The 16652-nt window shown below is 45.8% G+C and overlaps 1 protein-coding gene across 1 annotated transcript; it reads right to left on the bottom strand.

The window, feature by feature from the left end:
• Positions 1–10789: 10789 nt before the first annotated feature.
• On the bottom strand, positions 10790–14341 carry LOC119312472 (FT-interacting protein 7-like). Its single transcript, XM_037588200.1, has one exon. It carries the CDS (start codon positions 14067–14069, stop codon positions 10965–10967), a length of 3105 nt encoding a protein of 1034 aa, XP_037444097.1. The 5' UTR covers positions 14070–14341; the 3' UTR covers positions 10790–10964.
• Positions 14342–16652: the final 2311 nt, after the last annotated feature.

Genomic DNA, 16652 nt, shown 5'->3' with positions numbered 1-16652 from the left:
GAAATTCATTCAGCGTAGTAGTTGAACTTCACGTTGTTTTCACGTTGAACTTCTGTGACGTATTTTTGTTTGTACACGCACCTGAACTTCCCTCTCTACGAACCCGACCTTCGGGCTATCTTTGCAACCGTGGCTTCCCCCGCGAATTATTCTGGCCAGTAGTGTTCTATATGATGTTAGTGTAATCTATAAACGTTTGTGCAACTAAATACCGGTTTTAAATAGAAAAATCTCGCTCGCTGGCGGATTTTGCTCTCGGGTCGTGATGAAATTGCGTTTTTTGCAATTTTACTGCCTGAGTTGTTCGACCTGAACTTCCCCTAGTGCTAGCTTGAACTTCCGTCAACATTGCCCAAATGGGGCTTGCGATATACCGTTGGAAAGGTATGGACACCAGTATCATGACCCAACTTAAAATTTTGGCAAAATGTAAGTGGTTTAAGAGTAGTTTTGAAAACCATTTTTTCTTCATACAAAAAACGTGAATCGTATTTTCAATCGCATTTCTAAACCATTTATCAAAACGAGGCAAATAATATGGCGTTCGAAAGCTGCTGTAAAACTGCTCCTTCCACATGCTGAAAGTTTTTTCTAATTCCCTATGGTTAAAGAGTAATGTGGAAAATCGTAAAATTTTGCAAACCGAACAACCGAGTTCGTATTTTCGATGCCATTTCTAAATGCCTAATCCAATTGAGACAAATGATATGGCGTTGGAAAGCTTATGAAAATGCTCTTTTTTCTCATGTTGAAAGGTTTTTCTAATTTTGAATGGTTTAAGAGTAATTTAGAAAACGGTACAAGTTCTACCAAGTTTGTATTTTCGATCTATTTTTTTATCATACGTCCGAATGTAGCAAATGAAATGGCGTTGGAAAGCCGTAACAAATGCGAAACTTTTTTGGTATATATTGTTTCTCCAAATTCATTACGGTTTTACGTTGATTTTGAAAATGGCTAAAAACGTATTTTTGTCGTAATTTCTACAAACTTCATCGGAACAGGGCAAATAATATACTGTTGAAAAGCTACGAAAAACGTGAAACTTTTTCATGTTGATGGTTTTCTCTGAATCCCAGCCATTTTCAAGTAATTTCAGAAACGGTGAGATCACAAGTTTTGCCTTTATCGCGAAACAGATTTGTCGAAAATGCATTGCGTGAAGTACTTGTACTTCTGTGGTATTTCTGCATGAACTTCACGTTGTTTTTCACGTGTTTTTTTGCTCGTAGCTCTTCATCCACTCACCAGAATTAAGCAAGTGATATACCGATGGAAAGGTGCTATAAACACGTAACTTTTCCATGTTGATCATTTTTTCATACTCGCGATGGTTTTAAAAGTTTTCATGTGAAATTCATTTAGCGTAGTAGTTGAACTTCCTGCTGTTTTCACGTTGGACTTCTGTGACTTATTTTTGTTTGTAATTTTCCCATCCATTTTCGTTAGTGTTACACAAATGATATTCTTTTTGTACAAACCTCTTTCACAATATTTTTTTAACTTCCTCCGACCGAGGACTTGAACTTACACAAATGATATTCCCGCCGTTTTGAAGTAAATTAGAAAACGACAAGATCATGATTTCTGCCTTCATCGTGAATGGAAATGCATTGCGTGAAGTAGTTGAACTTCTCGGGCATGTCTGTTTGAACTTCACTCTAATTTTTGACGTGTTGTTTTTTGACGTGCTGTTTTTTACACTGCGTGAAGGAGTTGAACTTCTTGGGCATGTATGTTTGAACTTCACTTTGTTTCACTTTATTATATTTTCATATGAAATACACACCATGTAGTATGTGAACTTCCTGTTGTTATCAGTTTGAACTTCTCTCTGATTTGAGAGAATTATTTTAAAACACAAAAAACAACATATTTTTTATGTATTTTGGACATCTAAATACACGATGAATCTCTCTCATAAGAATTTTTGAACTTTCCCTCGCCGAGCACTTGGACTTCTAGCAACCATTTTTACGTTTATGAGATTGTTTTGAAAAGTGCAAAAAATGGCGTTGTGCTTTTCATTTTTTGAAAAGGTAAATCATAGGTTTTAATAAACTCTGAACTTCTGTGTTATTTCAATTTGAACTTCACCTTTTTATATTTTGAGTAAAGAATTGTATTCGATTTTTATACGGAAAAAATTGAACATGGAAATACAAGATGAGCCTCTCTCGTAAGAATTTTTGAACTTCCCCGGACAGAGCACTTGAACTTCTTTCAACAAACTATTTAAGCTTTTAATTTTCTATACTTTTATTCTCATTTGAAATGCATTCATTGTAGTAGTTGAACTTCTCATTCTTTTCACCTTGAAATTCTGTCACGTATTTTTGTTCAACCTCTCCCACACAAGAATTTTTGAATTTTCTCGGGCTGAGCACTTGAACTTCTAGCAACAAAACTTTCAGCATTTTCTTTTTTCATTATTTTTTAATACAAAACGCAAACCATGTAGTACGTGAACTTCTCGCAGTTATCAATCTGAACTTTTCTCGGTTACGTGTAAATATCTGAATTTTTTATGAATTTTAAACTAAATTTCTTAATCCTTTTGTATGAATTTTTAAGCACTCTATTTTTAAAAGTTGAACTTCTTGTTATTTAATTTTTGAACTTTTTGTTTCCATTCTTTGATAAGGAGGAAAATCTGAGTTTTCTATAATCATTGATCTTCTCCATCTTTTTAATATGGACTTCCTGGTTTATTTCTTAATCTCTTTTGTGAAATTTTGATGCGCGCTATTTTTAAAAGTTGAACTTCTTGTTATTTAATTTTTGAACTTCTTGTTTCCATTCTTTAATAACGAGGAAAATCTGAGTTTTCTATAATCATCGAACTTCTCTATCTTTTTAATATGGAGTTTCTAGTTTTATTTCTTTTAGTAACGGAAAAAATCCTACTTCCTGGTTTCCATTCTTTAATTTTTGAACTTTCTCGGGGCGAGCACTTGAACTTCTATTAATAAAACTTTTAGCCTTTGCCTTTTTATTCTTTTTTTAATATAAAATGCACACCGTGTAGTACGTGAACTTCTAATAGTTTTCAATCTGAACTTCTCTCGGTTACGTGAAAATACCAGGGTTTTACATTGAAGCTCTCTACTTTCTTTTATTTGAACTTCATTGTGTATTTTTAGAAATGGAAAATTGGAGTTTTGTTAGAAACATCGAACTTCTTCGTTATTTTCAATTGAACTTGTTGGTTTTATTCTTTAGTAATCAGAAAAATCCGAGTTTTTAAGTAAATATCAAACTGCTATGCTTTTCCCAATTGAACTTCTTTGTTATTTTGAATTGAACTTATTGGTTTTTTCTTTAGTAACCAGAAAAATCCAAGTTTTCAAATATAATATCAAACTGCTCCATTTTTTAAATTTGAACTTCTTCATTTTATTTCTTTTAGTAATGGAAAAATTCCTAGGTTTGTAATAAACATCGAACCGCTCATCTATTTTAATTTGAACTTCTGGTTTCTTTATATATCAGAAAGATCCATCGAAATCCATGGAAATTGTTTGAACTTTTTTGTTTTTCATTTTCTTTGACCTCTCCATTTTATTAATTTTAAACTTTCAGAGTTAACAAGTCCATTTATACATGAACTTCTCGACGATATGTCCCTGACCGGCTCAAGTTTTATGCATTCTTACATATACAAAAAAGGAAAGGAAAATAGAAAAAATGTTGCGTTCTTATGGACACCACTAACACTTTTTGAGAGCACCGTATTCCATTGTAATTTTTTGCATAATTTTGCCGCAGAAAATGGCGTTTTTGTTGTTTTCAACATCAAGTAGCATAACTTGATTTTTTTTCTGATGGAATAATACTAATAGAACTACTGCAGGTTTTCTTATTGAACTGCTACTGAATGATGGCACAACATGATTTCTTGTGAGCTCCCGTGTATACACGCAACACGCAAAGCATCAACCTTCATATACATGAACTTCTATCATTGGTATTTCATAACCTTTTTTGCATTCTATGTATAAGGACTTTTGCGTTCTATCATCGCCAACAAATGTCTCTATCTCTCTTCATGAAACACAAGGCTTGAAACACAAAAGAGAGTACGAACTAGCATAAACATGTATGAAAAGCCCATCATGATCTAACAACATGCAAAGAATTCTCTGAAGTTTTTCTTCCCGTGTTATGTCTGAACTTTAATTTCAAACTCACACCAAAAGGAAGAGAACAAGACAACAGGATCCATGGGAAGGCTAAGGTGCTAAAGAACACAAAAATGTTTTCATCGTGTACATGGCTCCAAAAGAAGAAGAAACAAGTGCACATGCGCACTGTAACAGAGTGCAAAGGGCTACACCTACCTACTTACCTCATGTTGATGCATAAGTTGTCTGTACGTATATGCTAATGAATGATTGAGTTAGCTCAGCTGCTCACTCCACTTTATATAGAAGAAACACACCTAATGGAGGGACATGCAATGCAAGGACCCATACAGTCACACTTGAACTGTTACTGTTACAGCTCATTTAGCTCCCTTGATTTCATTTCATTTGGTGGAAATGAAATGAAATCTCCATCAAGATTTCATTTGCCTGAATCCAAATTTCATGTTTGGCTGGCACTAGGATTTTGAGATGAAATCCTTACCAGCACCAAAATGAGCAAGAATATAACACTGAACCTTTGATGTTCACACATACAAAAATTGTTTGCATTAAATTGAACCATAGAAGTACACATAAATGAAAAACAGAAGGAGGAGCTTCAACATAGGACTTTGTGAAAAGTTCAATCTTAACAATACAGCAGAGGTTCACAGTAACATAAAATTATCACAATTTAGCCAAGATTACATAAAACTGAAGCTTTGCAGCTTTGCATTACTAGCTTCACCAAGGAAGATTTCCATTGCTTGATTTGCTTGAGGATCCTTTTTTTCCTCATTTTTTCATTCAACGCCATACTTCTTTCAAAATTTGATGCCCTTTTGCATGTAGAAAGTGGTTTCTTTTTATTTTTCCTGCAAACTAACATGAGAAATGGTCTCATACTTTACATGTAAACAATCATCAATGGAAACTGCAGTTTGTAAGCTATAATGGCGACAGTAGCGAATTGTATATTTTCTAATAATGGTACTATCAATCATCCAACCAAACTAAGAGTCTACGTTTAAGAGTCATCAATGGAAACTAAAGTTTGTAAGCTATAATGGCAACAGTAGCGAATTGTATATTTTCTCGTTGTTAGTCTCTCCATAGATTGATCTTGGTGATGCATAGAAAATTTTGAATTTCTGCTACGTTCTCCAACAGTTCCACTCACCAAAGGCGCTTGACTCCCCGGCAACGGTGCCAGAAAATAGTCTTGATGACCCACAAGTATAGGGGATCTATCGTAGTCCTTTCGATAACTAAGAGTGTCGAACCCAACGAGGAGTAGAAGGAAATGACAAGCGGTTTTTAGTAAGGTTTTCTCTGCAAGCACTGAAATTGTAGGTAACAGATAGTTTTGTGATAAGATAAATTGTAACGAGTAACAAGCAGTGAAAGTAAATAAAGTGCAGCAAGGTGGCCCAATCCTTTTTGTAGAAAAGGACAAGCCTGGACAATTTCTTATAATGATAAAAGCGCTCCCGAGGACACATGGAAATTATCGTCAAGCTAGTTTTCATCACGCTCATATGATCTGTGTTTGGTACTTTGATAATTTAATATGTGGGTGGACCGGTACTTTGGTACTGCCCTCACTTGGACAAGCATCCCACTTATGATTAACCCCTATTGCAAGCATCTGCAACTACAAAAGAAGTATTAAGGTAAACCTAACCACAACATTAGACATATGGATCCAAATCAGCCCCTTACGAAGCAACGCATAAAGTAGGGTTTAAGCTTCTGTCACTCCAGCAACCCATCATCTACTTATTACTTCCCAACGCCTTCCTCTAGGCCCAAATAATGGTGAAGTGTCATGTAGTCGACGTTCACATAACACCACTAGAGGAAAGACAACATACATCTCATCAAAATATCGAACGAATACCAAATTCACATGACTACTAATAGCAAGACTTCACCCATGTCCTCAGGAACAAACGTAACTACTCACAAAGCATATTCATGTTCATAATCAGAGGAGTAATAATATGCATTAAGGATCTGAACATATGATCTTCCACCAAGTAAACCAATTAGCATCAACTACAAGGAGTAATCAACACTACTAGCAACCCATTGGTACCAATTTGTGGTTTTGATACAAGATTGGATACAAGAGATGAACTAGGGTTTTGAGAGGAGATGGTGCTGGTGAAGATGTTGATGGAGATTGACCCCCTCCCAATGAGAGGATCATTGGTGATGACGATGGTGATGATTTCCCCCTCCCGGAGGGAAGTTTCCCCGGCAGAACAGCTCTGCTGGAGCCCTAGATTGGTTCCGCCAAGGTTCTGCCTCGTGGCGGCGGAGTTTCGTCCCGTAAGCTTGCCTCTGATTTTTTCCCAGGGTAAAATCCTTCATATAGCAGAAGATGGGCACTTGAGGGCCACCAGGGGGCCCAGGAGACAGGGGGCGCGCCTAGTAGGGGTGGGTGCACCCCCACCCTCCTGGCCAGGGTGTGGGCCCCCTCTAGTGTTTTCTTCGCTCAATAATTCTTATTAATTCCAAAACTGACTTCCGTGGAGTTTCAGAATTTTTGGAGCTGTGCAGAATAGGTTTCCAATATTTGCTCCTTTTCCAGCCAGAATTCCAGCTGTCGGCATTCCCCCTCTTCATGGTAAACCTTGTAAAATAAGAGAGAATAGCCATAAGTATTGAGATATAATGTGTAATAACAGCCCATAATGCAATAAATATTGATATAAAAGCATGATGCAAAATGGACGTATCAGGGGCGCACCGTGTGAGCTTGTTCCTCTCTCGTGCGGCGTCTGGTGTTCTCCCGAAGCTTCTAGGGCCCCTTCTGGTCCAGAAAAAATCACCATCAAGTTTCATCGCGTTTGGACTTCACTTGGTATTGCTTTTCTATGAAACAATAAAATTAAAAATACAGAAACTGGCACTGGGCACTAGGTTAATAGGTTAGTTCCCGAAAATGATATAAAATTGCATATAAAGCATTCAAGATTGATAAAATAATAGCATGAAACAATCAAAAATTATAGATACGTTGGAGAGTATCAGTATCTATTTATTTCATTCTATGTGCGTGCATGTGGGTGTGTGTTGGTGTGTGTGCGCACGAGTGGGTTGCCTTTGTGCACATATGTATTGTGTATGTGTGTACCCAACTATGTGTGTGTGCATGCATTCGAGGGCATCCGTGCACGTATGTGAGAGAGATGGAAAATGCAACACCACCAATCTATAATACCTAAATATATAGCTCATCCCCACTAACCTATTTAACTAAACATGCAAGCTACCCACATCAGCATCCATTCTCCTATGGCCACATCAGCACTAACTCTCCACTTCACTAATCCTTCCACTCCTGCATGCGTGGAATTTTTTATGCCCTCATAATCCACCACATCACCATAGAATCCTACAGTGTTTTGATTAGCCACGGGGTTGTTGGGGAACGTTGCAGAAAATTAAAAGTTTTCCTACAGTTTCACCAAGATCCATTTATGAGTTCATCTAAGCAACGAGTCAAGGGAGATGCATCTACATACCACTTTGTAGATCGCGAGCGGAAGCGTTCAAAAGAACGGGGTTGAAGTAGTCGTTCTCGTCGTGATCCTATCACCGGAGATCCTAGCGCCGAACGGACGGCACCCCCGCATTCAACACACGTACGGAGGGATGATGTCTCCTCCTTCTTGATCCAGCAAGGGGAAAGGAGAGGTTGATGATGATGGCTCCAGCAGTAGCACAACGGCGTGGTGGTGGTGGAGCAGCAGCACTCCGGCAGGGCTTCGCCAAGCGCGTGACGGAGGAGGAAGAGGTGTAGCAGGGGGAGGGGGCGCCAGGACTTCAGGGTGCGGCTGCCCCTCTCCCTCTCCCTTTATATAGGCCCCCAGGGGGGCGCCGGCCCTGGGAGATTCAATCTCCCAAGGGGGTGGCGGCCAAGGGGGGAGGAGTGCCCCCCAAGGCATGTGGTGCGCCCCCCCCCCACCCTAGGGTTTCAACCCTAGGCGCAGGGAGTGGGCCTAGGGGGGCGCACCAGCCCACTATGGGTTGGCTCCCCTCCTACTTCAGCCCATGGGGCCCTCTGGGATGGGTGGCCCCACCCGGTGGACCCCTGGGACCCTTCCGGTGGTCCCGGTATAATACCGGGTGACCCCGAAACTTTCCCGATGGCCGAAATACCACTTCCTATATATAATTCTTTACCTCCGGACCATTCCGAAACTCCTCGTGACGTCCGGGATCTCATCCAGGACTCCGAACAACATTCGGTATACTGCATACTCATATTCATACAACCCTAGCGTCACCGAACCTTAAGTGTGTAGACCCTACGGGTTCGGGAGACACGTAGACATGACCGAGACGGCTCTCGGGCAATAACCAACAGCGGGATCTGGATACCCATGTTGGCTCCCACATGCTCCTCGATGATCTCATCGGATGAACCACGATTGCGAGGATTCGAACAACCCCGTATACAATTCCCTTTGTCATTCGGTACGTTACATGCCCGAGACTCGATCGTCGGTATCCCAATACCTCGTTCAGTCTCGTTACCGGCAAGTCACTTTACTCGTACCGTAATGCATGATCCTGTGACCAAACACTTGGTCACTTTGAGCTCATTATGATGATGCATTATCGAGTGGGCCCAGAGATACCTCTCCGTCATACGGAGTGACAAATCCCAGTCTCGATCCGTGTCAACCCAACAGACACTTTCGGAGATACCTGTAGTACACCTTTATAGTCACCCAGTTACGTTGTGACGTTTGGTACACCCAAAGCACTCCTACGGTATTCGGGAGTTACACGATCTCATGGTCTAAGGAAGAGATACTTGACATTGAAAAAGCTCTAGCAAAACGAACTACACGATCTTGTGCTATGCTTAGGATTGGGTCTTGTCCATCACATCATTCTCCTAATGATGTGATCCCGTTGTCAATGACATCCAATGTCCATAGTCAGGAAACCATGACTATCCGTTGACCAACGAGCTAGTCAACTAGAGGCTCACTAGGGACATGTTATGGTCTATGTATTCACACGTGTATTACGATTTTCGGATAATACAATTATAGCATGAATAAAAGACAATTATCATGAACAAGGAAATATAATAATAATGCTTTTATTATTGCCTCTAGGGCATATTTCCAACAGTCTCCCACTTGCACTAGAGTCAATAATCTAGTTACATTGTGATGAATCGAACACCCATAGAGTTCTGGTGTTGATCATGTTTTGCTCGCGAGAGAGGTTTAGTCAATGGATCTGCGACATTCAGATCCGTATGTACTTTGCAAATATCTATGTCTCCATCTTGAACATTTTCACGGATGGAGTTGAAACGACGCTTGATGTGCCTGGTCTTCTTGTGAAACCTGGGCTCCTTGGCAAGGGCAATAGCTCCAGTGTTGTCACAGAAGAGTTTGATCAGCCCCGACGCATTGGGTATGACTCCTAGGTCGGTGATGAACTCCTTCACCCAAATAGCTTCATGCGCTGCCTCCGAGGCTGCCATGTACTCCGTTTCACATGTAGATCCCGCCACGACGCTCTGCTTGCAGCTGCACCAGCTTACTGCTCCACCATTCAACATATACACGTATCCGGTTTGTGACTTAGAGTCATCCAGATCTGTGTCGAAGCTAGCGTCGACGTAACCCTTTACGACGAGCTCTTCGTCACCTCCATAAACGAGAAACATGTCCTTCGTCCTTTTCAGGTACTTTAGGATATTCTTGACCGTTGTCCAGTGTTCCTTGCCGGGATTACTTTGGTACCTTCCTACCAAACTTACGGCAAGGTTTACATCAGGTCTGGTACACAGCATGGCATACATAATAGATCCTATGGCTGAGGCATAGGGGATGACGCTCATCTCTTCTTTATCTTTTGCCGTGGTCGGGCATTGAGCCGAGCTCAATCTCACACCTTGCAATACAGGCAAGAACCCCTTCTTGGACTGATCCATTTTGAACTTCTTCAAAATCTTATCAAGGTATGTGCTTTGTGAAAGACCTATGAGGCGCCTCGATCTATCTCTATAGATCTTGATGCCTAATATATAAGCAGCTTCTCCAAGGTCCTTCATTGAAAAACACTTATTCAAGTAGGCCTTAATGTTGTCCAAGAACTCTATATCATTTCCCATCAAAAGTATGTCATCTACATATAATATGAGAAATGCTACAGAGCTCCCACTCACTCTCTTGTAAACGCAGGCTTCTTCATAAGTCTGCATAAACCCAAACGCTTTGATCATCTCATCAAAGCGAATATTCCAACTTCGAGATGCTTGCACCAGCCCATAAATGGATCGCTGGAGCTTGCATACTTTGTTAGCATTCTTAGGATCGACAAAACCCTCCGGCTGCATCATATACAGTTCTTCCTTAAGATGCCCGTTAAGGAATGCCTCTACAAAACCCACACAAACATAAACATATGCAATGTGTATAATGGATCTACTGCCCAATCGAAAATTTGGCTTAGCCAAACAACGGCAAGTCCAAAACTTAGCTAGAAAAATTCTACTTATCCCAAACAGGTGCAAGTCAAAAATCCAGCCAAGGAAAGAAAATCGATTTACCCCAAAGAGAGGCAAGTCAAAAAATCAGCCTAAAAAGTCATGAAACAACACATGAAAATAAACCACACAAATCTTGACACAAGAATCAATGACAGAAAATTAACTTATTCAAATTTAAAATTCAGAGTGTTCTTTACTAGCTAAGTACTACAGGGTCCATCTCCGAAAGGGAAAACGAGCTAATACTACAAACTGCAACTGGAACTGCAGTCCACGGCGACCCAGACCCCCACACCGCTCGGCAGATCCTACATGATACGTTCAGACATAGAAGGCAGCCGCCGGAAGAAGTTGATCACTGGCGCCGGCATCCGGTCCCGGAACATGGGGTGCCGGAGGTAGTAGAACCCGGCGACCACGGCCACCACCTTCATGGGCACCATGTACAGCACCATGGCCACCACGACGCAGAGGACCACGAACATCCCTGTGGCGCGCGGGTCGCGCCACGACACGAGCGCCTGCAGCCTCTCCGCCTGCGTCGCCACGTCGCCGACCATGGCCTGCAACCGCGCTCCGACCATCCTAGCGCGGTCGTACCGCGCGCGCACCACCTCCGCCGTCTTCGCGCTCGGTATCGTGTCAAACTCCTCGTCCAGCTCCTCCCTGTCAGGCGCCTCCGCCATGGACGCGCGCACGCACGGATGCGGCGCCGGGGCGCGCGGCCTGCGCCGGTACTTCCAAACGCCGACGGCGGCGACGTGGAGCGTGAGCGTCGGCACGATGAGATCCGGGTGCCACGCCAGGAGCACGAGCACGGCGTGCGCCATGGTCGTGGCCGTCGGGTTCCGCCACGACCGGGTATCCTCTGCCCACCGCGCCGCGTCGGCCACCCACGACAGCGCCGCCACGGCGCGGTTCCAGTTGGCGCGCAGCTTCCGCATGCTGAATCCCCGGGGCTCCGCCGCGTCTAGCATCCACATCGCCGCCTCCCGCCGGAGCGGCGGCTCGGCTCGAGCCAGGTGAGCGACCGAGATGCGCGCCGCGGCCAGCCGAAGCGCCTCGCGGTTCACGGACGGGATCGGACGCAGGTGGTGCATCGCCGGCAACACCGGCTGCCCGTACATGTGCAGCACGTCGAGCGCCGTCCCGGAGGTGGCGAAGCGGACGGCCAGCTCGACGTCGCCCATCCTCTTTGCGCCGGTGGGCAGCATCAAGATTAGCGGGTACGCGCCGCGGTACACGCGGCCGTTCTCCAGCGTGGACAGCCGTATCCGCACCTTCCCCATCGGCCGCGAACACGCGGCGTCTTTCCCCTCGTCCGGCGGAAGCGACTGCAGCGGGTCGTCGAAGACGCCGACGGTGAGCACGGTGCACGGGTCGTACACGGGCCACGTGTACTGCTCGTTCCAGGCCGGGTCGAAGCTGTCGCAGATGGTGCGCGTGCGCGCCCACTTGGGGCCGTACTTGGCCACGGCGTACGCGTCCGTGCACCCCTTGCCGTCGGCGGTGCGCATCGGTAGGAGGCCTTTGCACCCGACGATGCCAAGCTCCAGCACGCCGATTGGCGGACGCCACAGCTGCCGCGCCGACGGCCGGAAGTCACTGCTCGCGTACGGCGGCTCGTCGGCAACGTGGTAGCCCCCGTCGAGACACACGCGCACGTGCAGCCGGCCGCCGTGCATGTGCATGGCCGCCCTCTTACCCACTTTCCTCATAGCTTCGTCGGACGGGAGAAGGTCGAGCCACTTGGATGCCACCTTCCGATCGTCGACCCGCCTCTCGATGGCAGCGAGCGAGATGCTGGCCGAGCCCACAGGAAAAGCTTCCTTGCCGTAGCGCACCTCGAGGGAGATGACGAAGCAGTCGTCGTCGATGAACGGCTCGGCGGCGACGAACACCAGGTCCTCGTTCCACGCCGGCCCACCGTTGCGGTTCACCGGCGTCGTGCGGGTCTTTAGGGTCTGGAAGCCCAGAGTCCCGCGCACCGCGATGCCGGCGTCGCGGGGCGGCGCCGCTGTGAGCGTGTCCTGCGCCTCGATGACTGTCAGGCGCAGGAGCCAGAGCTTTGGCGAGACGTACACCTTGGCGCGCGACGCGACGGCTGCCGAGAACGACGACGCTGACGGGGAGTCCGCCTTCCACGCCTCGCCGAAGGCCTCGTCGGCCTGCGTGCCAGCCCACGTGGCGACCATCAGGTCGGCACCGGCGAGGCGGCGCCCGCCTTCCAGCCTGTACCATTGCGTGGCGAGCGGCCCGTCGGGCGGGTCCCGCGCGTGGACGTCGGCGGTGTCGAAGCAGAGCCCGCCGAGGAAGCTGCGGTCGTCGGCGATAGACACATCGGCATCGGGAGGGAGGTCCCACACAGAGACCTCGAGCGTGGGGCCCGGGGAGTCGATGGCCGGATCGCGCTTGAAAGCGAAGGTCTGATCCCACTCGAAGAAGGCGCCGCGGCGCGCCTCCCGGGTGGACGCGTGCCGGCCGCCGGCGGCCACGCGCACGTGTGGGTGCGCTCCCGCCGGCAGGCCCCGCGCACGCACAACCCTGACGAACAGATACGGCATCTTGTCCACCAGGTCGTGCTTCGATCGCTCCATCGGCACATCCGGTGGCGGCGGCGCCGGACGCGGCGGCACCGGCACTTGCCTTGGCATCGGCGTCGGGATCGGCGGCGGTGGCGGGGTCTCCTCCTCCTGCGGCCTCTCTGACGCCGCTGTATCGGAAGCTGGCACCGCTTCCGAGGTCATTAGCGGCTCATCTTCCGTGGCCGGGGTCGGCGCTACCGGGTCACCGTCACCCTCGGGCGGCTTCTCCGTGCTGGCTTCGTCGCCAGCTGGTGGCGCTCCTTGTGCTGTCTCTGTCACCTCTGCTTCTGGCTGTGGGTCCGCACACACGGGTGAAGGTGAGGCATCAGGAGCCGGCGGCGGCGCATCAACCGCATCGGCCGCAGGAGGATCAGCGGCAGGCGGGTCAGGCTCCGGCGCGAGAGGCTCGTCGAGGTAGTAGACCTTGAGGCCGATGTCGCCGCGCACCCAGCTGAGGAAGCTCTTCTTCTCGAGCGGGAAGTAGATGAGCGCCTCCTCGCCCTTGCGCACGAACTGGCGCGCGTCGAGGCGGACGCGGCCGAGGAAGTTGTTGCGGCGGGTGGGTGCCACCCGCACGTCGTGGAAAATGGCCACCTCGAGCGGCTCGCCGGCGACGGGGTCGATGCCGCCGGATCCGGGGCCCGGGAAGCTGAACTCGAGCGGCTCGTTCCATGCCGGGTTAAGGTCCCGCGGCACGGTGCGCGTCTTGCGGCGCTGCCCGTCGAAGTCGGCGCGCGCGTACGGGCTCGACGTGCCCGTCCCGTCCTTCGGCAGCAGGTTCCGCGCCTCCACCACCTCCACCACCAGCTTCCTCACCGTCGCCGCCATACAGCATACGGTCGATGGAAGTCGCCTAGGATTATTATATCTTTTTCGGTCGGCGCAACTCAGCGCCTCAGCGGTGATCGGCGGTGAGCTCAGGAGACATGGAGCTGTGTGTGTGTGTGTGTGTGTGTGTGTGTGTGTGTGTGTGTGTGTGTCAGTGAGACGGAGTGGAAGAGACTAAATAGAGGCTGAGATGAGAACGCATGAAGAATAGCATGGCGGCACGCGGTGAAAATGATTAGGAAATTGTTAGTCTGTTTGTAGGGCGTGGAACGAAGGTGCTTATCTTCGTGTGCAAGCATCTGCGGGTATATTTGAAAAGTGGAGAATAATATTTATTGTAAATAAATTAGCAAGTATTTTATGCCCTTAGAATCAAATATACACCTGTTGTTGGTTTGAGTTCTTAGGGCCGGTTCAAAGAAATTTGATGGAAATTTTGGAGGATTTGGATTCTTAGGAAAAAAATTCCTGCGTTGGTCATTTGTTTTGTAGGATTGAAATACATTTTTTTTCCTTATAATTCATTTGGACTCATTTTGAGGAAAACAATTATTCACTCAAACATCTTTGTAGAATTACTTTGTTTTTCATATGCATTCTAAATTGGCCCGTCACAAGCAATGAGACTAAAAGTTTTTATCTTTCAACAAGAAAGCTTTTCTTTCCCCTCTCGCAAGGCGATCAGGGCACGCGGTGAAATGGTGGCTAGTTAGCTAGTTTAATTAGGCGTGAAGAGAAAAAGGAACATATAGCCTTCTAGGGCGTGGAATAAAGGTGCTTATCGTCGTTTGCAAGCATCTGCAGGAACATTTGAAAAGTGGAGCATTGTGAATAGATGAGCAAGTATTTATGCCCTTGCCCCTTGGAATCAGATATACACCTTTTGCTGGTTCGAATTCTTAGGGTCGAGTCAAAGGAATTTCACAGAAATTTTGGCCGATTTCAATCCTAAGGAGTTTTTCCTGTGCTCGTTGTTTGATTCGTGGGATTGAAAATATTTTCATTTGAAACCTATTTTGAAGACAAGTTCCATCCGCTGAAACCGCTTTGTAGAATTTTTTATTCTGCTTATGCAACACTCTAGTTTTCTAATCATTCTTCGTCACTGGCGCTAGACCTCATTTCATCTCCTAGGTGCACACTTTAATTAATTAAAGTTCATAAAGTCCAGGAGGAGACGGAGAGATGAGATTCCAAATCCCCTTCTTTATCTTTTTCTTTTTCTCAGACGCAGAATATTATTTAGGAAAAAAGAAGATCCTTTCTCCTCGTCTGTGTGAAACGAGTAGGCGATGCGTGGAATCGAATGGCGTTGCTTTTGCATGTGTGCAGTGCAGATCTGGTTGAGGGTGCGTTGAGTCAGAAAAGGCGAAAAGGCAGAGGCCATCCACGCCGACCATTCCCTTTCTTTGTCCCCATCCTGCCGCCCACTATGCACTGCACATGACCGTCACTTCAACACGTATGCAAAGCAACACACATTCACCAACTAGACCTGAAGCGCCAGGTATCTCTCAGGGAAGAACAGTGTTGTAATCCAGCGTCAGGTATCTCTCATAGAAAGGATGCAATTTCCGGAAATCTAATTTGCCTCGACGAAGCATATTCTTGTGGGCGCCAAACATGTATTTTGTAAATAACATTTTTTTTCTAAAAAGAATAGATGTGTTCATTGTCACAGCCAAATGCTACTTGCAAATTTTAGGGGATCACGAAAACCCTTAAGCATTATGATATGTGTAAAAAGAGAAGTCAAATGTCAAATGTTATCTCCAAATGTTACACTTAATTTTGTTTTTTCACCGACCAAGCACTACTATTTCGTTTCGCATGAAAATTGTCAAGCACGCTTGTTACACTAACATGAACATCTACACAAAAATAGAATTTAAAAAGCTTATTTAGAACTAACAAAAGGCCCGTGCGTTGCAACGGGAGAAAATGAATCCTCTCATACCTCTAGATGGGTCAGTTGGACAAACCGTCGGTGGACAGTTTGCAGGTTATGAGATCAAATCCTCCCATCGACACTTTTATTTTTTGCCAGCTCTCCAGACCTGGGCTTCAGTGCGCCACCAGATGGGATTTCTCCGTTGGGCTAAAACGGGTGGCAAGTAACTTAACCAAATAGCATACATGAAATTAAATTAAAGCGGGACCAAACGAAACGGACGAAACCAAGAATATCACTTTTCTTTAATAATAGGTATAGATTGTTGTTGAATTCATTGTTCATCCGGCAACATATGCTTCAGAGCCAAAACATCCATCCCGAATTTCAGTAAAAAGCAACAAAATCTAGTACAAAGTAGAATATCGAGGATGTGGTATAGTGGTATACGTAGAATGGTACATATGACCGAGATTATTTTTAACAAAATGATCCAAATCTATTAGCAACGTTCACGGAAAGAGTAAAACACCTCAAACATAATAAAAATTACATTGAAATTCGAACACCAGCGAACAACCACTACCACCGCCAGAACGAGCCACCGACGCGCCGCTGTCAGTGCTCCTTTACCGGAGCCGGCTTGACCTTACCAATGGCAACCATGAAGTCTTCGCGCACGTGCCCCTAAG

This window comes from Triticum dicoccoides, chromosome 5B (genome assembly GCF_002162155.2).
Source record: "Triticum dicoccoides isolate Atlit2015 ecotype Zavitan chromosome 5B, WEW_v2.0, whole genome shotgun sequence".
Lineage (NCBI taxonomy): Eukaryota > Viridiplantae > Streptophyta > Magnoliopsida > Poales > Poaceae > Triticum > Triticum dicoccoides.
This window is presented reverse-complemented; position numbering and strand designations above follow the sequence as displayed.

Coding starts and splice junctions, on each gene's coding strand:
- LOC119312472 (XM_037588200.1), bottom strand. CDS start 14,069: ATGGCGGCGACGGTGAGGAAGCTGGTGGTGGAGGTGGTGGAGGCGCGG.